We start from the raw sequence: 25,547 nt of genomic DNA, 5'->3' as shown, positions 1-25,547 counted from the left end.
CAATGGGCAGCCTTCAAGTTATATGACCAGAATACCATTGCCAAAACTCTCTCGGATATCAAACCTAATAATCACTACAACTGCCCCTTCCGCTCTAAATGCCTAAAAAGAATCAACCATATCATCGTCCCAATATGGACAAAAATAATAAATGCCTCACTATGTCAAGGGATCCTACCAGAGTGCCTAAAAACAGGTCAAGTCCCCCCCATCATCAAAAAACCTACAGCGGACCCGGCAGAGCCAAATAACTTTCGCCCAGTAACTAATATTCCATTACTTGCCAAACTAATTGAGAAATGTGTGCAAAGTCAAATGAGCAATTACGTCGCCAATTTCAAGCTGCTGGACGACTGCCAATCGGGATTCAGACCAGGCCACAGCACAGAAACAGCAATCTTCCATACAGTGGATGATGCGCTACAGGCCCTAGATCACAATCAAACATGCCTACTAGTACTTCTTGACCTGTCATCTCCTTTTGACACGGTAAATCATGAAAAATTGCTAGCCAAGCTTCAAGACAGGATGGGACTATCTGGAAATGTTCTGAAATGATTTGAATCCTTCCTTCAGAACAGAACACAAAGATTCCTGGTCAACAGACACTATCCCCATCATGCCCAAATTCAATTGGAGTCCCTCAAGGATCAACATTATCTCCATCACTATTCAACCTTTATGACGAACCCCTTACAGAAATTCTCCGAGACGCAAACATATCTTATCACATGTACGCAGATGACACTCAGATCCACATCAAGATCGCGTCACTGGAAGACTTACAGATAATGAATGAGGCCTTAAAAATGTCATTACACTGGTTAACTAGCAATCATCTGAAACTAAATGCACAAAAAATGGAATTCCTATTAATATCACCACCAAAGAACCCCACAGAAGTGAAGGAATGGACCAAACTGATTACTGCGCTAAACTGCACCCCTACTCTAGTTGAATCTACTAAATCACTGGGAATCACGCTTGATAAGAACCTAGACATGAAAGCCCACATCAAATCAATGGCAAAAAGCGCCCAGTTTCACCTGAACTATATAAAAATGTGAAACCACTCATTTCTACGGTGGACCTCGAACTGGCAGTCCAGTCCTTAGTTATTTCAAGGATTGAATATGGATGTACAACTCTAGCAGGTCTATCAAAAATTTCCACAGCACCACAAAAAGCATGCTAAATGCGGCCGCAAGACTCATTACTGGATCTAGAAAATACGACCATATCTCCCCTCACCTGAAAGCTTTAAACTGGTTACCATACAAAGCCAGAATTCAACTTAAACTGGCATGTACTACCCACAAAGCGCTCCACTACAAAACACCAAGGTACTTAGCTCAGAAAATTGAAATTTCAGGGGGAAGCAGACCTGTCAGGAGTGCCCGAGAGCTGTTGCTGAAACCACCCATCTTTTGGATGAAGAAAACGTATGACAGAGCTTTCTCCGGAGCAGCCCCCTGAATCTGGAACTCACTCCCTCCAAACATTAGAAAAATTCCAAACACAGCAACATTCAAGAGGGAAGCGAAGATCTTCCTAATCAGCAAGTTCCTTCCTTAGGCAAGACTGCTCATCATCAGCATCGTGATTAATACCCAAACGTCGATCGGGAATTGTTTCTGATGTAGAACTCACGGAAACGCACATCGGAACCATTTGTATAGGAATACTTTTACACCTTGTTCTTTAATCTGTTCCTAAAATTGTTTTTGCTGAAATGGCTAAGAAAGACATGTACCGGAATATTATATATATTAATGCTGCTATACCCGCTGTATTCCAAATGTACCTCATGTAACTGTGAAGCACTCTGATACCCAAGGGTCACGTTCGTGCTATATAAAACTCTATAAATAAAAATAAATAAATAAATTAGAGACTCTCGGGTGGCTCGGGAAAATACGATGGACAGCATAAACTTATGCCTAGACCTCCCAGGGTCACGTAGAGAGTTGCGAACATGGAGGAAGAGGTCTTAACACTGCGAGACGAAGACCAGAAATTCTGCGACACTGTGGCTTCTCTCCAGGCGAAGTCAAATCGGATGGAGGACAGAGTGGAAGAGGCAGAGGGGCAGTCAGAAGGAACATTTTTGATTCCTAGGTTTTCCTGAAAAAGCAGAGGGACCATCAGCAGAGCTATTTCTGGAAGAATGGATAACAACTAACCATCGTCAATGTTCGATTCTCCCAAAAAAATTCAACAGATAGAGTACACAGGGTGCTGGGCCCTCCTCCATGCCCAGGTACACCTCCTAAAGCCCTATTAGCTCAACTGTTTAACTACAGGGACATAATCCTGCAACATGTCCAAACCCACCCCCCCTCCCCTAGATACGAGGATCGCCCCATCCAAATGTATCCAGACTACACTAGACAAGTGCAAGATCTCTGAAATGGATTCCTGGGGGTCAAACGGTGGACGTGGAAACAAAACATCAAATACAGTCTGGTATACCCGGCAAGGTTACGGGAACAACATGATGGCAGGGTCAATTTTTATGACTCTCCACAGGAGGCAATTGACTGGATGGACTATTTAGGTCTGGGTAGCCGGGAATAGAGCCAAGAATGGTGCAAACAACAGAGGAGGAGCTGAAGACAACAAAGTCGGCTCCATGGCACGAAGCAGAGGAGACCAATCTCACAGGACAAACAGACTACAGGACATATTCTGGTGGGTGCCGACAGTACATTACAGGGTTAGATAGAACCGTTTACAACATAAAACTAGTTTTCAACGCTTTGCCTAGTATAAGAAACCCACACCGATGGGACCACTGAAGCCTGAGGTACTGGGGGCTGATTGAGGTGCATATGACACAACTAGGGACCACAACAGACTGATAGAAAAACTGTGAGTAGACACATCTGGCTGAAAGGTTGAAACCCAGGGCTGAGTGGGTACTGTTTATTTATTGATAATTAATAGATGGAACACTCCTCGTAACAAAAGGGAGGCAGAAAAAAAGAAAAGAAGACAAGAAGGTAAAATTCTACCAAAATAACTCAAATAGGACAGTCCAGCCACCACACTTGGGCGTATTGCTGAGTCCACGACACAGACTTGCAGGATAGTGTTGGGACTGGCGAACTGGCCACACTGTTGAAGCTCTAAAGAGGGACACTGTTGAGGGAATAGGGATTTTGGGGAGTAGGAGGTATATTACTGTATTGGGATGAAGCTACCTGTCCTTAGGCTATTTGGTGAGCTACTGGAATGGGTGGTTACTGCCTGTGGGAAGGGGAGGGGAAATAAAAGAATGCTTCATTTGCAGTGAATGGTTACATTCTATGAACATAGGAGAGAGGTTAACTCTGGGACAGAAGGAACCTGGGGACGCAGAGGCTGGTTTTGTCCAAGATAGGGAGTCATCCCCAGACATTAACTTTGTTAAACGCAATCAAGTAGCGGCATACCTATGAAGATATGGGGTCCCCATAGCATTTCCTAAAGAAAGACACCTGTGGGGGGATTGCCTAAAATATGAACAAAGGGGATGGCATGTCCAAATATTTGCGACATCTCATTCAGGATATGCCAGAAGCGCATTGATATGAGTAGTGCCAGGAGGCCCCTTTAAACCTATAAGGACATGCCTGACCCTCACAGTGGAAAGTCCTCGTGGAAGGAACATTAGATGCTTACAGTATCTGCCTACTGAATATATATGTCCCAAATAATGATGATGGGGACTTTCTGAGAACAGTAATTAGGCATGCCAACCTTCTGCCAGAAATGGAACTCATAATGGCTGGTGAATATAATTGAGTACTGAATGGGGCAATAGATAGGTATCTCCCCAGAGTAGATACCAAACCTAAGGCGAGAGAGGCCTTACGTCAGGTGCAGACTAGCCTAGACGTGATAGATACCTGGAGACACCTCAACCCACACAAACGTGCCTGCTAATGTCACTCTCCTGGCAACAGATACATACAGTCGCCTAGATTCTTTTTTATACAAGCGACGACCAGTCATGGAGTTATAGATGCTCAATACCTGGCCCGGTGCCTTTCGGACCACTCTCCATTCCTGACTGTGTATGCTCTGCATAGTCCTACACCTAGGGTACCATTATGGAGGATAAAGTGCTCACAGACCAGGTCTATAGGTAAACGGTGTTGACGGAGCTGAGACGGTACTTTGAAACTAACTGGCAGGCGACGGGTAGCAGGGCACGAAATAGGATGCCATGAAGGCGATCCTCCGGGGAGTAAGAATGTCCCTGGAGGTGGAATTTAAAAGACCTCTTGAGCAGGACCTGAGTAGGCAGGAGCTGGAGATGACACTTCCTACTGACTGTGTAGACCCCCAGTGCTGAACAACACAACATCAAAGGGTGGGAGAGTTATGGAACAGACTAGATAAATGTGATAGGAACGATAGTAGAAAGTGGTGGTACCTTGAGGTAGACAAATCTGGCCACCTATTGGCACACTTGATCAGAACAGAAACTCAACCGAGAACAATATTAGAGATATGCGATAGAGGGTGCAAAGTAATATATACACAACACAAAATTAATGCTGCATTTGCAACACATCTGGAAGAGGTATACAGAACCCCAGAACTTCATGTGCACATAGCTAGGCGAGATAGTATTGCTCAGACTAGACCCTGAGGCCCAGGAGGCCCTCACTACCCCGATGGCAAAAACTGAACTAATGGCTGCAATAACGGAAATGAAATCAGCAAAATCCTCGGCCAATGAAGTACTAACAGCTGAGTTATATAGGCAATACCCAGATTTTGTCATAGACAGGCTGCTGGAGGTGTTATCGGAGATAAACAAGAAGAAATATCTACCTCAGAGAATGCGGGAGGCGCTCATAGTAGTAGTGTCCAAGCCCGGGAAGGATCCGGCATCGCCAAGCTCCTACAGGCCTCTCTCTATGTTGAATGTTGACATCAGGCTCATTAGGCATGTACTGGCAAATAGGCTATCATCTCCTTGGTTTTGCTTTGTTTGTCCTACGTTTGCAGGGTATGCCAAGTCAGGTCCGGGCTCACAGTGTCACTGTATTCAAGCTAGCTTGGCTGATGAGGGGTGATGCCCTAAACCTGGTCCCAGGATGCCTATTTCTGGTTCAGGGAAGACCTGGCTTGGCAGTTTGGTCTGGACTGTTCCCATGAGGCACAGGGTAAAGATAGTTTGGTCTGAACTGGGGTGGCAAAGTGAGCTAAAGGACAATGATGGATTCAACCCAGATCTGTGACTGGGGGGGAGAGTCTGAAAAGTGTCAGCACTCCGTCCATCATCTCCTTTTGTTTGTTAAATAGGTTACTGCCGCATCATCCCTAGATTATACATGAAGACCAGTCGGGGTTTATACCATGCAGAAACACCCTTAGAAATATCCGTAGGCTGACGCATGTCATGCAGACCCTAGGACTGGTAAACGAAGACTATGCCCTGGCCTTCCTAGACATCGAGCAAGCCTTCAATTCCATTAGATGGGAATACATCTGGCAGGTACTCCACACCATGGGTCTGCGGCCCCGATTTATTGAATGAGTGAAACTACTTTATACAAAGCCAATGGCTAGGGTACGCACGGTAATGTGCATGTCGGTGAGCATGAACTTACAGAGAGGAACACGGCAGGGTTGCCTGCTCTTGCCACTACTGTTCGCCATAGCGATAGAGCCACTAGCATGCACCTTGAGACAGGTGCTGAGAGGATGGGGCACAGCGATAGGTGAGATGGAACATGTGGTCTCCTTATAAGCAGACAAAGCCCTAGTTTACATGAGCCGGGTGACAATTTCCACCCCCATGTTAATTAGAGCGCTGGAAAAGTTTGGAGTGTTTTAAGGACTAACAATAAGTAAATCTAAATCTCAGTTGTCAGTTGTTCTCACTGAGTGAGCTAGGCAGACTCTCACTATCCCGGCTCCCACAGGTAGGGCTCCCATGGACCCATGATAACCACCTTACATAGGATATCATGGCTAAGTCAGAAAAATACCAGACGTAAAAAAGCAGCGTTAACCGCGGTCAGCGCTGCTTTTTTTATCGCTAACAGGGTTAACGATATCCTTGATAATAGGAGAAATGTCGCTTAGTGACATTTCTCCTATTTTTTTTACTCTGGAATGCCCCCTTTGCATCTCATTAGAGATGCAAGGTGAAGCGTAGAGTAAAAGGGTGCTAACATGCGAATTTGCGTGTTAGCACCCTGTTGCTGATAGGGCGCTAGTTTTATCTCTGCTTTTTTGCCTTTTAAAGCCAAAAAAGCAGAGATAAAGCCCTTGTTGATATGCCCCACTGTTGTTTAGGCCTATATCCATTTTAACACTATTAACTGCAAATTAACTCTACTGAGAATTTCCAGCCTGATGACGGGGAATGGTTTAAGCATGTGGCCAAAGATTCGATGTTGGATAATATATGAATTTACATTTTCCTGACCAGTCAATAGTCAGTGAACCCTACAAAAGTTGTTTGTTATTTATGCAATTTATGTGTAGAATTTTACTCTCATAATGAACCAAATACAATCGCACCACTTATGAATGATACATGTAGGAAAAGATTTGCCAAACTGTGCTATAAAAGCCTGTTTTTACAAAACTGCTTTTGGAATGCAACCACACTATTCGGTTGCCAGGTGTGTGCTTATTTCTTAAACAGGCTTGTTCAGTAACACAGGCTTTGTAGAATGCCTATGGCGTTAGTGTGACAGCAGTGTAGAGCAGCCCACTCTGAATATTGTTCCAGCACCAATGCCTGCGCACTAAGTAAAGGATGACATGCTAACATGGGAATTGATAGGTATAGCAGCGTCCTCTGTGGCGACAAAAGCTCCTGACAACTAATGCCACTGAAATAAAAAACAAAAACAGTGACAGAACCTGTTCTGCCTCATACCGTTCATATGTTACCCCTTTCTCGTATATACGTTGGCAGCTCTACCGGTTACTAGCATCTTCCCAGTTTGGCTCGGTCAATTCAGTGATACAGGCCCTCTGTCACTGAAGCCTTAATAGATTTGCTTGCTCCGATACCACTAATGCCTTACTAGCTCCCCCTGCTGCTGTATCACTGATGCCTTACCAGCTCGTCCTTGTCCTCTATCACCACCAGGTGGGAGCCCCTGGAGGAGCAGTCTTCATGGCTCAAGCTCCAGCTCTTCACATCTGTTCTTTCTGGGAAGTAATAGCACTTCCCTCCATGCTGCTCCCAGTGCAGAGGACAAGATGATGCAGGATGAGCTCCGGCCGGAAGACATAGAATGAAAGGTTTTTGTGCATTTAAAACATTGTCTGAAATAATTGATGTATCCCATTGAAGTAGCGTAGCTTCTAACAGTATTCAGATAGCTAAGTGATCAATGCTGAAATCTGAGTCTGACTTCCAAGTTGATAATTGAACCCCATAACTAATAATAGCATTAACACGTGATGTTTACAGGTTTCAAACTTCAAAAGTACAAAAGCAAGTGCAACCTAACAGTTATTGTTGTGTTGTTTCACTGTAAGTTACAACAGTTACCACCATTTGTGTAAGAGATTTGGTCCAATGGCTAGCACTGCTGGCCTTAGAACAGGGGTCCATATTTGTATTCGTGGCAATCACTTAGAAGTAAACGTTATTGAAGAGTATGCAAAACCATTATCTAACACTAAGCATTCTTCAATAAAAATGTAATCAAGTATTTATGTATTTTTAAAGTAATGTTTTATGTATAGAACAAACATGTACTTCATAACAAAATGCTAAATTCATAAAGAAACGTATTCCTTCAAACACTCAAAAGCCTCCCTTTAACATAGAACCTAGATGGATCAGCCATTAATAAAAAAAACAGAACCATATCAACATGTGATCATTACTTTAGGAATATACAAGTTGCTTGATCAGCCAAGTCTGACATCTCTTATAAGTTTCAAATTGCCAGGTATACAAAAGTTGTCAGTATTATTGTAAGACTCAGATCAGTACCTACAGCAAGTTCATTTATAGCGTTAAACATTGGGAGTATGTTAGATTTCCAGAAAATATGCCTAAGTATTTTATTTTGAACAGTTTTGATTGTAAAGCAAACAAAAAGTCAGTGTAATATCAAACCCTGTTTTCCACCACATGGACTAACGTAGCTCACACAGAACAAGCTAGCAATAGCACAAATCTGGCTCAATGATAGGAACCTTAACGACTTTGAACCCTAACTTTCAACAAATTTCAAATCACTTCACTTCACCTAGGACACCAACCTTAACCCCCAAGGAAATACATTAACAAAAAACACAACGATGGCCTAGTATCAGCTTTCTTGTCTAAAGAAAGTGAAACCATTTGGTCCAGAAAGGAACTTCAGAACTGCTGTTCAAGCCCTCGTTTTCTCACATCTGGATGCTGGTAATGTCGAACCCCATGTCCTTCAGACTCCACATTGGCCCTCCTTAAAAGCATCCTACACTCAGTAGCACATACTATGCAGGGGCAAATGAAATATGTTTACATCACCCCCACCCTGATAAAAATCAATTACTTCCCCTTGCCAGCCTGCACCATCTTCAAAACCAGCTACATCATTTACAAAGTCATCAAGACCAGCATCCCCAATTACACTGTCATTTTAAGGCACGGGCAAAGTGGGCTCTGGCCCAGGGCTCCCACCTTTTAAGGGGCCTCATTATTAGGCGTTTGTGACAGTCCTCAACTAAAAAGAGTTTTTAAAAACATAACCTAGGCAGTGGGGGGGGGTTAAAAAAATACCTATTTGATTCTGGTTAGATTCATCAAGCTTTTAACATTAAAAAGCGTATAGGCCCAGTTTAATTGCACCAGCCTTTACCTTTATGCAGTAAATGCCCCTCCCACTGCGTAGTAAAGATTGACATTGTGTGCTCCCTCTGCATTGTTCTTTATGGAGCCACTGCCAGACAGCGGCGATCACAGTCTAGTACCACTGAACTCTGAATACTAGTCCTATGCAGCAGAGGCAGCGCAGCAAACAAAAGCACCCATCAGCTCCATATGCTTGAATGGTGCAGACAGACAGACTTCACCCCACAAGGTAGAAGGCTTGGACGGACAACTAGTCTTTCTGCTCTTCTGGTGTAGTAGGGCCTCAGGGTAGGCCACACGTGTGGGCCACATGTCAAAGTGTAGTACAGACCAGCCGTATATGCTCCCTTCTTGACCGCACTGTCCATGTGGAACTGCTGCTGGGCCAGTGCAATCAGAGCACAGTGCCAACTGACTCAGAATCCCTGTTCTTCGCAAAGCAGGGACTGGAGTGCAATAAACAAAAATGCCCCCTCCGTATCAGACACCAGCCCACTGCACCAAATGCAGCAGGCTTGTTCATGGCACTAGACTTTCTACTTCACTAGTTCTGGCCAGTCAGAGAGAAACTATTTATTGTAAGGTTGGGCCCTGATGTAGGTTGGCTAAGGAAGAGGTTTGTTAATGATCCCACAGTATTGCCAAGGTTGTGATTGAGATGAAAACTTATAATAAATTCTGAGTTATTGTGAGCAGGGGTCCCCAAATTATGTTTGGCCGGGGGACCACAAAATCCTTAAGATGTCCCTGCCCACTTATGTTGTGGAAAAGCTCAACAACTCTGGTTTCTTGCCGCCAGTACACTTTCAGACAGACTGGAGACATGCAAAATGAAAAAGATCAAGGCAGCTGTCTTTTTCTGTCTTTGTACCCAGGATCTGGAACACCATCTGGGATCCATAAGAGCGGCTCCAGTTTAGGAAAGAGTTGAAGACGCACCTCTTTAAAGACACCACATCAATATGCAGTAAAAAGTCAATAACCAGGAACCCTAACCATTACTTGTTGACTGCTGGCTTACCTTTGACTCTGCACAGCGTGGGGCTGCCTTTTTGGGTAGGTCTACACTATACATTTAAAACATAAATTGATAGAGGACAGCACCTGACTTTTTGCTTGTTATCAGTTGCCCAGCTGACTCTAATGTCAGCTTTTTGGCGCAGTTGATGGAACAAATTCACATACCTATAAGTTCTCTCTACAAAGTTTCAGTTAAATCGATCTGCAGAATAAGAGAGAAATTTGATTATAAAACAAGATTTGCTTTTTAAATGAGGGAAAGGTCGCACAATCACTGTGGAATGATAGACTAGCATAATTTATTTATTTATTTATCAAGTTTTCTATAGCGCGAACAAGATCCCGAAGGATATCAGAGTGCTTTACAATAGGCAGGAAGAGAGGCCAAGAGCGCGGTATAAACATCAACTGGGGGGAAAAAAAGAAGATAATACAGTAAACAGGTGTACGCATGTGGAATAAAATTGCATGATATTGATTAGGAATTTGCCATTCGGCGCTTATTTTCCATTGTTCAGTAATGCTTTTGTATGATTCTCCAATGTCCTTGTGCCAGCACCTGGCACTTCCATTCAGAGTCTTTTCTTAAGTGCATTGTCTAGGGCGTTCTTCAATCGGTAACAGCATTTATTGAGTAAAGAATCTATTATTAACTAGGTTTCGTAAGGCAAAGCTCTAATCTTCATTGGCTGTGAGATCAAGCTTTGGGCAACACGAGCATGAATTTTAGGCAGGTGCCCAATTGATATCTTTGTAGCGGTCTTCAGTCTGTTCCAAATGTTATTGCAGATATAGTAATAATTTAGCTTTAATAACTTTCAAAATTGAGGCCGCTGGTGGGCTATATGGGCACTTCTTGTTTTTAAAGCTGGTAAATATACTTTCGACCAGCACTGACTTCCTGACAAACCCCAAATGAATTCTAGGCCTGTTCCCTCTACAGTTTTTCAGAGCTCAACCTTCAGGTGAATACTATCCTGTATTTACAGTATGTTAATATTTTTGTTGTTGCCAAATTGAGTGTAAAGTGTTTGAGTGTGTGGTGCATTCAAATACATTGCCCCAAGAAAGAGCCTTAATTAGACTATTTGGTATGCTGTCAAGAATAACTATGTCATCTGCATATTGAAACAGTACAAAGTGTATACCCCGGCTTCGGTGGAAAGTGTCTCCCTCATGAAGCTTTCACCCATATAGTCTGCGCATAGATTAACAAGCATTTGCAATGCAAATAGGTCTCGCATTTGTGAGTTAGAGCTATTGACGATGTAAATGGCAATTTCTTTTTTACCTACACGTTTTATTTTTGGAGTGAATGTATGTAGTGTGCAAAATCCCTTGGAAAGGTCCTGCACATCGTAATAAATATATTAAAAAAGACGCAGTGTGGATTGTGTCAACAATTGCTTGGCACGTACCTCATGGGTGAAGTGTCGCCACACATGCACACCGTGGTGCTTTAATAATGCGAAACTCATTAATAAAAGTAGTGCTTACAGACTAAACAACACGATCGGGATCGGAGCATGTGAATCTGAATCCTGGCTTCTCTTTCATATTCTGGACTATTTGACTCAATATCCTGCGTCTTGGTTATCGCCAAAACACTGGAAGGCAATGAAGTTTGCCGGCGGGGGCAGGGGGCTTCGGGGGTAAATGACAATTTATTCATTGACTAGTTGTCAAAGGTCGCCCGGTGCTATTAGTTAAAAGAGTGCAGATTTCACTAAGATATTAAGATTACTGTACTCGCATCTATGAGGAAATCGACATTAACTAAACAAAATGCCAGAATGCGTGTCAGTTTTCACAGTGTTTTAGATAGTACTGGTTGCTTAGTTTCATTGCATTAATTTTAGTATTTACTCTTTTACACAGCATCCAAAGTAGGTTACCTAACCCCAAAGCTCCGAGTTGTTAAATGACCCATAGAAGGGAGTCTTTTACAGTTGAGCAAATGTGTCCAAATGTAGTTTTGGTAGTGCCATGGAATGATCAGCCAATGAGGTACTCGATGAGCAGTTATTTAACTACACGTTCAAAACGTACGTTATTGTGGCTGTTGTTTGTTTGTACCCAACCACCTCTTTGAATGTGTTTATTAACACAGAGGTTCATCTACCAGACAGTGCTCACAGAGGGGCGACTAAAGCACAGAACAAAATGTATTCATTTATCCTGAGTGTGAAGGCACCCAGAAGGCTTAGGTGCCCGCCCGGAGAGGCTAGGGATCCTAGCGCTTCTACAGACTCTGCCGTGCTCCTCTGCACCAGCAGGGCACAGCTCAGAATCTGCCGCTTCTGCTAAGAATAGGTGAGGGGGATGAGGTTGGGGCATGTGGGAGTTGCCGGCAGATTTCAAGGTTATTGAAAGTGATGATTCTGACGTGAGGCAATGGAGACTGACTTTGTCTGTTTGTCTGCACCAGTCTATTTTTCTACTAACTACCGGGCTCACTGTCATGTATCCATTTATCTGTCTTTGTTAGTGGTACGCAAGCCAATATATTAATTAGCAGGTAGAGCCAGCCGGAGAAGAGCCAAGCGTATGCTAGCCAGTGGGCGAGACGTGAAAATGATCGGCATGTTAATCATACAGTAAACATGATGTAAATGTGCGATAATGTCTCTTCAGAATTCAAAAAAGTGCATTTCTTTAGCGCGTCACCTCAGTACACAAGATTATAGCACTGAATTGAGAGGAAGGTATTAAAAGTGCTTGTTTTAAGCATGAGTTAAAACACTGCCGCTCCTCCTGCCCAACAACAATGCCATTTGTGAACTAAGAGGCGTCAGTTGCCATGCATACCCTGAATGTTGCCTAGAGTCTTAAAATATTTAGAGTAACATTAAAATCTAGTTCATTAAACAAGAGAAGTTTTTGTACAGCACGCATCTTGAATGCGCATATTTCAAGGTGGCAATAATAAAGATGAAAACGGCAGGCAAGAAAACACGAACGAGAGTGGGGGGGAGGGGCAGGGGAGGTTGAAAAGTCACAGACTGAGGGAGGGGGCGATGGGGTGGGGAGACAGGGAAGAAAATGGATGTATGACGTTACAACACATGCTTTTACACCGCATGCCGTTACAACGCATTTTTTACACCGCAAGATCTGTTACAACGCCAGCCTTTACAACGCATGCTTTTACAACGACGTACACTAGATGGAGTGCTGACATTAGAAATGTATAATTTACTATTCTAACTCCAGTCCACGTTGCAGTAGGGAAGGTGTTTGGATAGTAAAACTACACTATTTCTAATGTTAGCACGCCATCTAGTGCATTTCGTTGTAATGGCATGCGTTGTAATGGCATGCGTTGTAACAGATTTCGCGTTGTAATAGTTTCGTTGTAATGGTAGTGCAGTGTAAAAGTTGCGTTGTAAAGGTTGTTCACCAAGAAAATAGTGTTAGGAGTAAAGGGGCCAATAGCCATTGAAGGATACAAATGAAGAATGAGGAGGGACTAGCAAGCCTCAAACCAATCGGAAGGCAGCATTTCAGACAAAAGCCAATGGGCAGAGAGTGGGTGGAGCTTCCACGAAGCTTCCACACTACAGTATATACTGCATGCTTTACAAAGCGATGGCAGCGCATGCGCGCTGCAGCGCTAGAAGAGGCCTAAAAGAAAATAGTGCTAGGAGTAAAGGGGCCAATAGCCGTGGAAGGATACAAATGATGAATGAGGAGCGACTAACAAGCCTCAAACCAATCGGAAGGCAGCATTTAAGACAAAAGCCAATCGGCAGAGAGTGGGTGGAGCTTCCACGAAGCTTCCACACTACAGTATATACTGCATGCCTCACAAAGCGATGGCAGCGCATTCGCGCTGCAACGCTAGGCGACACCTAAAAATGCACTGGTGCCAATACACAGCCATACTTCAGCCCTCTGTTCGTCAGAAGCTTTTTTCTCACTCCGATCAGGTCCTAGGTTTTCCAATGCAACACGTGGATTGCTCTCAGCAAAGGATGCAAGATCCCCCAATGAACCTTTTGCTAATAAAATAGACATGTTTATCTTGTCCGATTATAATAGAAACAAGTAAACAGGAAAACAAGGAGCAGGCAAACGTATTTCCTTGTGACAGTTTATTTTGTTTCAGGATCAGTACATTACCTATGGTGTTGCAACCCTTGCAGAAACCTGAGAAGTAGAACCTTCTATGTATCTAGGCCTTGGAGAAGGATTTTAGCAAAACATTTATCTTCACTATAAAATAAGGCTATTGCATGATAACACTGAGGATTCGTTTTAGCTTCTATTTTTAAAATATCACATGTAAAATTAAACTCTGCCATGATTCTGGGCTTATCTTGAGCTCAAGGGTGACTGTAAATAAAATGTGACCGAACATTATAGTATTCCTTGATGGCATCCATAGGGAGCCCATTAAGCCAAGGAGCGTTTGGCGAGCGTGCTGGAAGGATTTTCCCCTAATTACCTTTTAATGTATACTTCAATATGATTTAGGAAATAATAGATTCCCGAAGTGTCAGGTTAGGTACAAAATGTACTATATTTACATGCACACCTTAGCTAAAGCTTGAGCGTTATTAAAGATGGAATAATCAATCATGTATTTTAATCAAGTTCCTAATTAGTTCTCAAACTTTCTTTGAGTCATGAGAATGTGCCCTGTTAATGATATCTGCTCATCCTTTTGTCAGGAAAGATTTCTTAGCCGACTATAGTTTCTTCTTGTACTTTTTCTTTGACTCTGCAGTTTCCATAGCTACCTGAGGTGTAATCAGTAATTTGTTCTATTTCTTTGTAAGCCTCTTAAGAATTATTTTATGTCTCAATTCTGGGGTAAATCATTCCCATGCCATATTCCTATCTTGATTTTGACCTCATCAAATATGATTTAATAATGGGACCAGTAATAAAGTTTACTGCACTTAGGGCTAGATTTCCCCGATGTGTGTGAATTAATGGAAAATGAAAAATTAGAAACCACATTAGAGGAAACCACATCATGGAAAACTAGTTTTAAGGAAAGACAGTTTTACAAAAAAATCGAAAATGAAAGGAAATTTTTTAAAGGACAGCTAATTTTAAGGAAACATCCAAAATTACATTATGCCTGGGTGGAGTTTAGGACTACTGGACTTTCAGTCCAAGCCAGCACTCTCCCCAGCAGCTCCGCGAGCAGCACCACCTCGCCTCAGCCCTTGAAACCGCCCTGCTTGTGGGTTCGCGCTGGCAGCCCGCCCGACTCAGCGCTTTAACTGCTAACCTTTTCCTTCCTGTCGCTGGCTAATACTACGATATTTTGCTGGTATAAATTTCATGCTTTTTTTCTGCTTCGTATTATTTGCACGCTCCTCTGTGCTTGTGTTGTGGCATTCACGCTATCTTTACTGTTGGTATTATTCTGTTTCACGCTTCAATTGCGTTTCAGCCTTCCCGCCGCAGCTGCCCCTGCGACCCCTCAACCAACACAGTCCCCGCTCCTGCCTCCCTACCCCAGTCCCGCCCCCCTCCCCTACATAATGGCGGCAGCTGCGCAGTCGTGCAGTGGACGTGCGCAGCGGGCGCGCTGCTGGCGCGCCAAAGGCGCCCCTAAGGCAAGCCCGTCTGCGCCCGTCCACGACCTAACCGCGACTAGCACCAGAAACCCTGGTTCACCTGAACACCGCCGCTACGACTCAGCCACCCTCCACGCTCTCAATGCCGGAAGACACGCCGACTGTGCAAGATCCTTGCCGACCATGACCAATGGGCAGTTCTCGTGCAGACTTTGCTGCAGATCCTTCACCATCGACAAGGCTCCGACAGCCGCCGCAGGGCCACCAGATGCACGCCATGTCAAAACCCTGACCTGCATCCTCCTCAACGTGCGCTCCCTGCACCAACACGGCATTGAAATCTGGGACCTGATCGACACCCTCTCGCCCGATGTGTCCTTCGTCACGGAAACCTGGACCAGCGCCACCCCTGGCCCCGACATCGCCACGGTCATCCAGGACGGCTACAAGATTCAGAGAAAGGACTACCTGCACCGCCCAGGAGGAGGACTCGCCATCGCACACAAGACCCCCCTCCGACTCTCCACATCCAGCACGAGTGACCCCCACTGCAATACAGAACACCTCCACTTCCAGATCCAGACCAGCCCCAGGACCACGCTACGCGACACCCTCAACTACAGACCGCTAGAACCTAGCACCCAGCCCGCAACCACCATTGCCGAGCTCGCCACACTGCACGCCATCTCATCCACTGACTACATCCTACTCGGGTTCCTGAACTTCCACCTCGACAACAGCAACAACCCCGACTCCACCAATCTCCTCGACAACCTCGCCAACCTAGGACTGAAGCAGCTTGTCAACACTCCCACCCACAGAGCGGGTCACACCCTCAACCCCATCTTCGCAAGTGGATCAAACATCCGTTTCAGCCAAACCACCCAGGCCATCTGGACGGACCACCACTGTGTCCATTTCAGCTTCAACACCACCACTGCACCCAAGCCTGCCCCGCGCCCGCCACGACGGTACTTGAGCAAGGTCAAAGAAGAACACCTCAACTCCACCCTCCTCCAAGAACCCCCCAGCGCCACGACAGACACAAACTCCGCAGCCAGGGAATTTCACTGCTGGGTCTCCTGCTGCGCTGACAAGCTTGCGCCCCTCCGCCATCCCGTCAAACAACGCCGTCTAAAAGCCGCTTGGTTGCCACTGAGCTTCAAGAAGCCAGACCCTCCTGCAGACGCCTAGAGAAAACCTGGTGAAACTAGAAAACCACAGAAGCACGGAACAACCACAAGAGCGCCCTAAAGGAATACCACCAGCGCATAAGAGACTCCAAATGAACCTTCATACAAGACAAAGTCCAGATCAACGCAACCAATGTCAAGGAACTGTTCAACGTCATTCAGCAGTTCGCAAAACCCACCTGCGTAGCCACGGACGTCACATCCTCCCCGGAACTCAGCGACAAGCTCAGCTCCTACTTCCATCTGAAGATCAAGGCCCTCTACGACAACTTCAATGAACAAGCACAAGACAGCACCTCCCTACCTACCGCTGACGATAAACCTACCATCACGTCCTGGAACCCCGCGATCGTCGAGCACATGATCGCGACCATGAAGAAAACACACTCAGGAGCCCCAACAGGCCCCTGCCCATGCCACATCTTCCACAGGGCCACCGCTGTCATCCTACCCAAATTGGGATGGACGATCAACACCTCCCTCAGAGCCGGCACCTGCCCCGACAACTGAAAACGGGCGGAGGTGAAACCCCTCCTCAAGAAACCAACTGCCGACCCTACGGACCTGAAAAACTACCGGTCCATCTCTCTCCTCCCCTTCGCAGCCAAAGTCACCGAGAGAATCGTGAACGCCCAGCTGACGGCCTTCATCAAAGACAACTCCATCCTAGACAACTCCCAGTCTGGTTTCCGCAGCAACCACAGCACTGAGACCGCCCTCCTTGAAGTACTCCAATTTTTGAGACCCCAGAGGTGCCAGGGGTAGCACCCTATGACTTCGAGTACTTCCTGATGTGGCATTATAGAATTCTGCATATCTTGATAGTATAACAAAGAACTTGGCAACAGAAGCTGAAATATGAAAAGACATCTTTATTAAACTCAAATGAGTGAGACTACGTCGCACAGAAGCCTTAGAAACTGAATGAGGCAGTCTGCAGAACAGAAACCAGTCTCCTCTTTTATAGAGAATGTTACGCTCTGGGCAACACCGCCCTTCTCTTGCAGTTGGTCATTCACATGTATACATTGCAAACGAAAAGGCAGAGTCATGATGACTATCCCACATTCCAGTTAAGCCAGCCCGTAATTATTTACCCAGCAAGGCTCAGATCCCACATCAGATATCGATAGGCCCCAATAAACATGAGCATCTCCTGTTTTGGGAAACAAGCCATAAAGCAGGAACAGTCAGGTGTGAAAGAGATTAGCCAGAGGCTTGTGTAGGATGAAAAGACTTTATGGTGTGTCAAGCCCTGATGCTAATCACAGGTGGCCAGAGGACGGGGAACTCGTGAGACCAGTTTGACCTGGGGTGGCGGAGCCAAGCTGCCCAGGTCACAGAAAAGTCAAAGAAAGGCCCATGTGCTCTAAAAGGCCCGTTTTCGCTTCATGCTATATAGCCTATGTGAGGGCAACCATAAGATGGCCACTGCTACAAAATGGAACCCACGGAGTCAATGTATAATAACGTATACATAGTGCATTCCTTGCTAAAACGTTACACAAAGCACTTGTACATACCGCATTGACCATTCGCGGTTCGCTAATACCGGGATAGACAGGGGTAGGGCCCTGTCTCCTACGCGGTCCCAAATTTTAAAGTACGACAGACCCTCCTTTTGCCCTTACATAGGCAATAACTATACTCTCATCAATCCGAGTCCAGGTCTACAGACATGAAGTCATGGAGATGTTGCTGTAGCATCATCCTATTACTTAGCGACTCTCACGGGACACGTCTCCTTACACATGTAGTAGCACAAAGGCCACATATGGCAGGACAAAATAAGGAATACCTCTATCTAGGTGGCATAAGATCACACCCCCAACAATTAGTGATGTTTACTACTAACTAGTGTCGATGCAGAATCTGTACAAAAGAATTGCTTACGAATTCTGATCTTTTAACCTGCTCATGTTCAGGAAAAGGGTGGAAAAGAGTGCAAAGAAACAGTGGTAGGGAAAGACATAGGTTGGGAAGAGGGTGCAGAAGTCAATTGAGTAGAGAAAATCAATCCCACCCATAAATGACAACGTCATGTTTAAAAAAAAAAACACTAGAAAACACGTTATTAAGAATATATAGACAACGGAAGAAAGTAGCGACCACTATTACAAATGAAATATTAATCGTCTACAACCCTGAGCAAAAAGCAAATCCTAAAATTATTTAGTAACATTTTAGGGCTCCTATACATTTTGTATGTTCAGGTGAAACAGTGGTGACCCTCATCAATGCTCTGAGGTGAAAAGGGGGTACTCTTCCACAGAAAATGGATTTTATTCTGCTTATACTAGACAATGCCAGCAAAACAAACAGTCTTCTAACACCTAGTCTATACAATCACACAGAAACCTCTTGTGAAACCACCTATGCCCAGAGTCCGTTCAAAAAGCCTCTCTGGCAGGCTTCTTATTGTCCATCAAATCTTCTTCTGTTGTTTTCTTTTGCCTGGGCCTCTTCATTCAAGCCCTTCATGAGAAAAGTACTGCTTAGTTGGAGTGCCCTCCTGGCAAACACCCACAGCTCACTCGAAAAAAAAAGTCTCAATGTCTCAAGGCAGTGCGCCAGTATTTTCCCTTTGCGGCAGGCACTACAGGTAGTGTGCTCTCCATTGATCAAGGGCACAGGTCATCTCGTGCAGATTCGGGACCATTCTCAGACTCCAACACTCATCATTCAGTGTCAGAGGACGCTCAGGCTGCTCTTCCATAGGCACTGGAATGTAGTGCCTTCTGTCAATCTTGGATCCGCCGGTGCACTGCAATTCCATTGAAGCAAAGGAAAAGAGGGGGGGTGTGTGGCCAAAAACTCAGGCCAAGGGGCTCAAGGGACTGCACACTGTCAGAGGTTACCAGCACATGACAGGCGCTCTTTTGCACTGGAATTCTGGTTCTGTGGCAAAACCAGCTCCTCCTTCTTTTCTGATGTTGAACGCCTTCTGATGAAGCAAGTGTGATGCTTTAAACAGTTCGTTGTATAACAAGGGGACTGTAAACAGGTGGCCTGTGATTTTCAAAGGAGTGGCCACACGCCATGGGACAATTTTCGTCTAGAATACACTGTCTTTCTCAGGAAGCAATACAAATAAAAAGGCAGTAGGCAAAACAGTGCCTCTAAGCTTTTCAATTGGGTTTCCATGTGAGAGCCTCCATCATCTAAGGGTAGATAACTACACGAGAATTCTATCTAAATGGATGTCTTCATATATGGTGGCATTGTCTAATAGGGCAAACACATTTTTTTTTTTCAATGATTACATATAAGTGTTTCTAAATTCCTTATCTAGGACATCTCAATAGAGAAATCACATGGTACAGATTATCATAGGCATGTAGAAACCTTTCACATCAGGTGCACTAGACAATACACAGGCTAATAGTCAGATATGAAAACAAAAGACAAGAACTAGAGGGTCCTGATATTTACATGATTAGAAACTTCTGATCCCACCGAAAATTAAAGCAGCAGGAACAAAAAGGGTAAAAACCACATTAAAAAATAGACATTGAAAATTCGTCATGTTCAAAAAAGGTAAACGTAAGTTATCTCCTATCGGGATGGAAAATTTGTCTTACTATAATATAATATACTTGACAGTCAGGCTGGAAAACATTGAAGCAGGCCTAGGGACAATTCTTGAAAACCAGTCTGGTCATACAAGAGGGGATTATACATAATATGGAGGTTCCTGGTGCATCACTGCAGTCTGGAAGTGTGTACCTGAACAATACACCTACAATAATAAATGGGCTGACTGGTGAAAGGAATACGGAGAAGGGAATTGGAACTAGGACACAACTAAAATCCCCAATAACTAAGCATGATGCGACATCGGTCAGGGAAGAAGCAACAAAAGCAATAAAAAATAAAAATCTATAGGAAGGACAAGAATTTACTTGGGTGATAGTCAGGCATGTGACACTACACCAAGAGTACGGGTGATACACAAAAGGCCAAAGTTACATACATTTCAACTCTACCGCTGGTGACTACACCATATACGGTAATCTTAGGTAATGTTCCAGTTCCTTCTTCAGGGAAAAATGAAAACCTAGTTTTCTTTTAAGGAACAAAGCCATAGGGTACTTAGGAAGCAAAACATCATTAACTAATGTAATATAGAAATTAGGCCACCTTGAGTCACAGATCTATAATTTCATCCTTAGGTCCAATCAAGGATACATAAATGTAAGGCTGCCTGTTCCATTAAGGGAAAGGGCAGTAAGTGACTAACTGCAGGTGACACACTTTGATCCTGTAGATCTCTTTTAGTTTTCTGTAATACCATTATAGCCAATTTAGACATGCACTGGTGAAGTGTTGTCTCTCATGTCCACAGCATGAAATATCATTAGCTGTGGAATTTAGTAACCAGAACAAGTTCAACCAACTGTTGCGTAGCGATGGGCATCGTCATGACCATCCCCTCACAACACAGGTAAACTTGTAATAGTATCAAAAAGCAGCAACAAAAACAACGAAAACATGCAAAAAATAATAAAAACGCACAAAACGTCAAGCCATCAGATATACTTGCTGTATATCAAGCACAAAAAGCATAGACAAAACAATAGCATATGTAAATAAGCGGTGATACACAACACCATGTCATGTACTTTTATGCACTGTAAACCTGCAGCCCAAAACCCAATATTTGGGCCTGTTTAATTTGTCAGGTTTAAAATCCTTACCCTCCTTTTTGACAGTAGATCACCAGGCAATGGAAATCTGCTGTCAAATATAACTTTACTGTTTCTCTTCTAACATACAGGACCAGCAAGAACAATTCATGATAGAACCAAATACACAAAAATAAATTGCCATTATTAACTGTTACCCTCTTGTCAGTCCTTGCAACATCAAGCCACTTTAGTTTTAGCGTTCTAAAAATAAAAATCGTTACACTGAAACTCCATATTAATTTGGCACCTACAATTTCCACTGTGGAAAATAAGTCTTAATTGTCAATTCGTTCACACTTAGCATGTAGCCTTAAAAAAATGTTAGAATCTCATTTTCTGTCTAAGACTTAATGCAACACTACGTTTTCTGTTAAAGAAGAGCAACTATAGCAGGCATTATTCTATTTTTTTTTTTAGAGCACCAATGTATCTGCAAAGCATTTAACATGATGTTTGGACTTTCAAAGAAAACCCCTTTGCTATATTTTCCCTTTGGAATTAAGTTCTTTAGTTTTAGTGATACTATGGAGAAACCAGAAACCCCACCTTTAGAGGCCCGTGTAGCAAGGTCATTCTGCATTCCACAGAGGCAAGGCCCTAATTTAAAAGGTCATAAATGTCAACTCCATTGTTTACGGGAAAGATAGCATCTCAGCAGCGTGACCGAGCCAGCCTCTGCAGCTCTCCCAACCCCCAGCTTCTGACACTCTGAATTCGTCAAAGCCAGAAGGCCTTCCTAATTCCTCCTAACTCGCAATAATTCGTTCTATTTTGAAAAATAATTTCTCCTTTTTAGGCGCTAAAAAAAAATTATCTCTATTCCCATATTATTAAACTACATTTACTGTGAATAATTCACAAAACTTAATAACACACATACCACTTTTTAGAATAAATCCTTGTTACAATCCTATGTAATGGTACACATTTCAACAACCTTAAATGAATGAACGTCTCAGTAGGCCCAGCTAAAGTTAGACTGAACTCCAGCAATTGGGACCGCTTTCTGCCCCAGTCCACTGGCACTGCGAATTGCATTTGCAATGAGTTTTGATATTTTCTTCATCATTTAGTCACTTGCCTTTATACCACATTCCTTTTTATTCCCTTCGTCAATACAACCTTCCTCACGCTACTCTTCATGTCTTTATTACTCCCCTTCATCATCTCTCTTCCCTCCACGGCATTCTATTTTCCCAATTGTTCTTCTCCTTCCTACGTATTACCTAGTTCCTATAACCGTAATTCTACATTTCTCCACCCCTCTATCATTACTGACTTCATCACGTACCTGCTCACAAACATCCTCTTTTTCCTTCATCAAAAAAGAATTCTCCATTTCTCTTTCTCTATGTGGGTGCTAACTCCATTAAGGCCGTTTTTTATTAACATCAAATAGTTGCGGGTTGCGACACCATATTTTATTTAATTTCTCCAAGTTTTAAAAAGGTCCTGTTTTTCATAGCGTGTTCAGTAGTATCGTAACAGACACAGCTAAAGTTAGAACCTTCAACCCTGATATTAAAACAAGCCTTTGTACTGGCATATTGACTCATTGAATCATAAGAAGGCACAACCTGTAAATATATATCAAACCTAAACGTATGCATTTACTGAAGTCTGAGACACTTTAAAAAGTACTCTGAATGGAAGAAAATGCAGTTCAAACAGTGTTGTCTACCCAAATTCGACTTTCATTCTTTTGGCATTAAAAAATGAATATCCTACAATTATTTTGCATAATATGCATTACCAGAATGTTTATTACATAACCCATGAGTCAGGCATTGGAAATAATAACTTATACTTTACAGAAATGAGCTTGTTTGCGCCTGCGCCAAGGGAAAAGTGTACACGCGAATGCTTGTCCTTTTAGTGATGCAACACAACTTAAATCAAATTTTAATGCTAGGAGGTCATAGTATGAGTATTAAGCTTTATAAATATCAAAAAACGATTTTGAAAAGCACTTATTTTTTTTTTAAATAATTTTTCCCATGATTAATAATTTTCTTTTAAAAAAAATCCCAATTGTTCGTTTTTGTGATAATTCCATGTATAAAAAACAAGCTGCATCTCTTGCCTATCATTTTGGACACACTAACTCACACGCCTAAGCGCATAAGCCCAACTTGAAACGCGTCACATTTTTGCGCCACTTTCATTTAAAAGGACGGTTCTGCAAAATTCCATCCGTGTTCAACTGGGAAGGTGCTGGCTGAATGAACATTTCTATCAAATATACTGCAGCTGAAAAGTTTGCCTGTGAACATCTAATACAATGCATCTAAGGAAAATGCTGTAAATTTATTTACTTTTGCAAAAATAGTTAATTTCGTTTTTGGGGCCTGATTTATATCTATTGAATGTGTTTCTAATTTTATCCTTTAAGCATTTAACGGCAGTTTTGTACATGTGCACAATTGCTCATTCTATAAATTAAAGAGCACCATATAGCTATTTTAGCACGTCACATGGTTCGTTTCTGGATTTCTTTTTTAAGTTTCTATTTGATATTAATTAACCAACAATTTACTTAACAGACTGGAAACATCAGAAGACCCACAGACACATATTGAGCTCATTTCAGACATAAACAGAAAGGGGTTAAACAGACAATACAGCCCGCTTTAGCCATTTTTCATGAATAGCGCCGTCGCAATTTACTTACAGAAGTTGCACTAATGATAAAAAACCACAGACATTTAAACACACAGTTGACTTACAAATCAATACGCATGACAGAAAGAAAGAACAGCTCACAGACTATACTTGAAACAAACCATTTGCAAATACTAGTTGTAGGTCATATTTACAAGCAACGCTTTTCAATAGTGTTCCAAAAGGCTGCATAAACAGCCCCACAGACAGATGCATGTCCAAGAAGTAGTGAATGCACTCAATTCACTAGCTTTGCCTAGCAGAACACCACACAAAATCGTTCTGCATATCTTCATTCATGAAACTGCGCAGAACGAAGGATCCTTGTTTTGTATTATGTCATATTTTAATTCCCTGGGGATACAAAATCACCAAGGAAGAAATATGTTTTAAAATTTAACCTATTTAGATATTTCCCACACTATGGTACCTTTCAAAACAAAAAGCAACACATTTTTCCATGTGAGCTTACAAACAGGCATGCCAAAAATACTGCGGAAAACGCAAGTATTATAATCAAAACCAAATGGAGAAATATCTCCTCATTACCTGCCTACACAAATTGCAATTCGCATATCCAAACCTATACAAACCAAAAGCTACATTTCCAAATTTGCTAAGATCAGGCATCTTATAGCTCACTAATCTAGCTTCAAACTTCAAGGGGTTATCTCTACCAATACACTCGCAAATATGCGAGACCCTCGGTTTTGGTAATTGCAATGACCAAATCAGAAACCAAGAAACCAACCCCTCGGCTTTCGTAATTGCGATAACCAAATTAAAGACCCAAAGAACCAAAGGACTGGGAGCGACCCACTTATACTTAATTCGTATTCTTAATAATCAAAAGGTTATCCAAATTCTAATTGTCAAGTTCTACATGACCAAACGTCTTCTATAATACTCACGCCAAAAGGGTTCTTTTTCTCACCTTTTGAGTGACATCATGTGGAGGATCAAAATCAGGAAGAGCAGAAATATACCGGGCTACATAATCAAAGAATCTCCAGAATCCCTGTGCACAGAGTACCTTCTTGGTAGAATCCCGTTCTGTCCTCCTCAGTAGATTTCAGTCTCCTGACAAGATCACTCCCACAGAAAGTCACTTCTCTGATGAGGCCGCGCTGGTGGGCGCCAACTGAAGTACTCCAATTTTTGAGACCCCAGAGGTGCCAGGGGTAGCACCCTATGACTTCGAGTACTTCCTGATGTGGCATTATAGAATTCTGCATATCTTGATAGTATAACAAAGAACTTGGCAACAGAAGCTGAAATATGAAAAGACATCTTTATTAAACTCAAATGAGTGAGACTACGTCGCACAGAAGCCTTAGCAACTTCATGAGGCAGTCTGCAGAACAGAAACCAGTCTCCTCTTTTATGGAGAATGTTACGCTCTGGGCAACACCGCCCTTCTCTTGCAGTTGGTCATTCACATGTATACATTGCAAACGAAAAGGCAGAGTCATGATGACTATCCCACATTCCAGTTAAGCCAGCCCGTAATTATTTACCCAGCAAGGCTCAGATCCCACATCAGATATCGATAGGCCCCAATAAACATGAGCATCTCCTGTTTTGGGAAACAAGCCATAAAGCAGGAACAGTCAGGTGTGAAAGAGATTAGCCGGAGGCT

At 43.1% G+C, this 25,547-nt stretch overlaps 1 protein-coding gene across 1 annotated transcript in view; it reads right to left on the bottom strand.

Moving 5' to 3' along the window:
- The window catches only part of LOC146812990 (killer cell lectin-like receptor subfamily B member 1B allele A), a 637,615-nt gene that overhangs the window by 281,603 nt on the left and 330,465 nt on the right, over positions 1 to 25,547 (bottom strand). The window contains exon 6 of the mRNA XM_085614661.1: positions 7,076 to 7,242. Within this exon, the coding sequence (XP_085470787.1) occupies positions 7,076 to 7,242 (167 nt within the window). The remainder of the gene's footprint in view (positions 1 to 7,075; positions 7,243 to 25,547) is intronic.

This window comes from Triturus cristatus, chromosome 7, assembly GCF_964204655.1.
Source record: "Triturus cristatus chromosome 7, aTriCri1.1, whole genome shotgun sequence".
NCBI classification, from domain to species: domain Eukaryota; kingdom Metazoa; phylum Chordata; class Amphibia; order Caudata; family Salamandridae; genus Triturus; species Triturus cristatus.
This window is presented reverse-complemented; position numbering and strand designations above follow the sequence as displayed.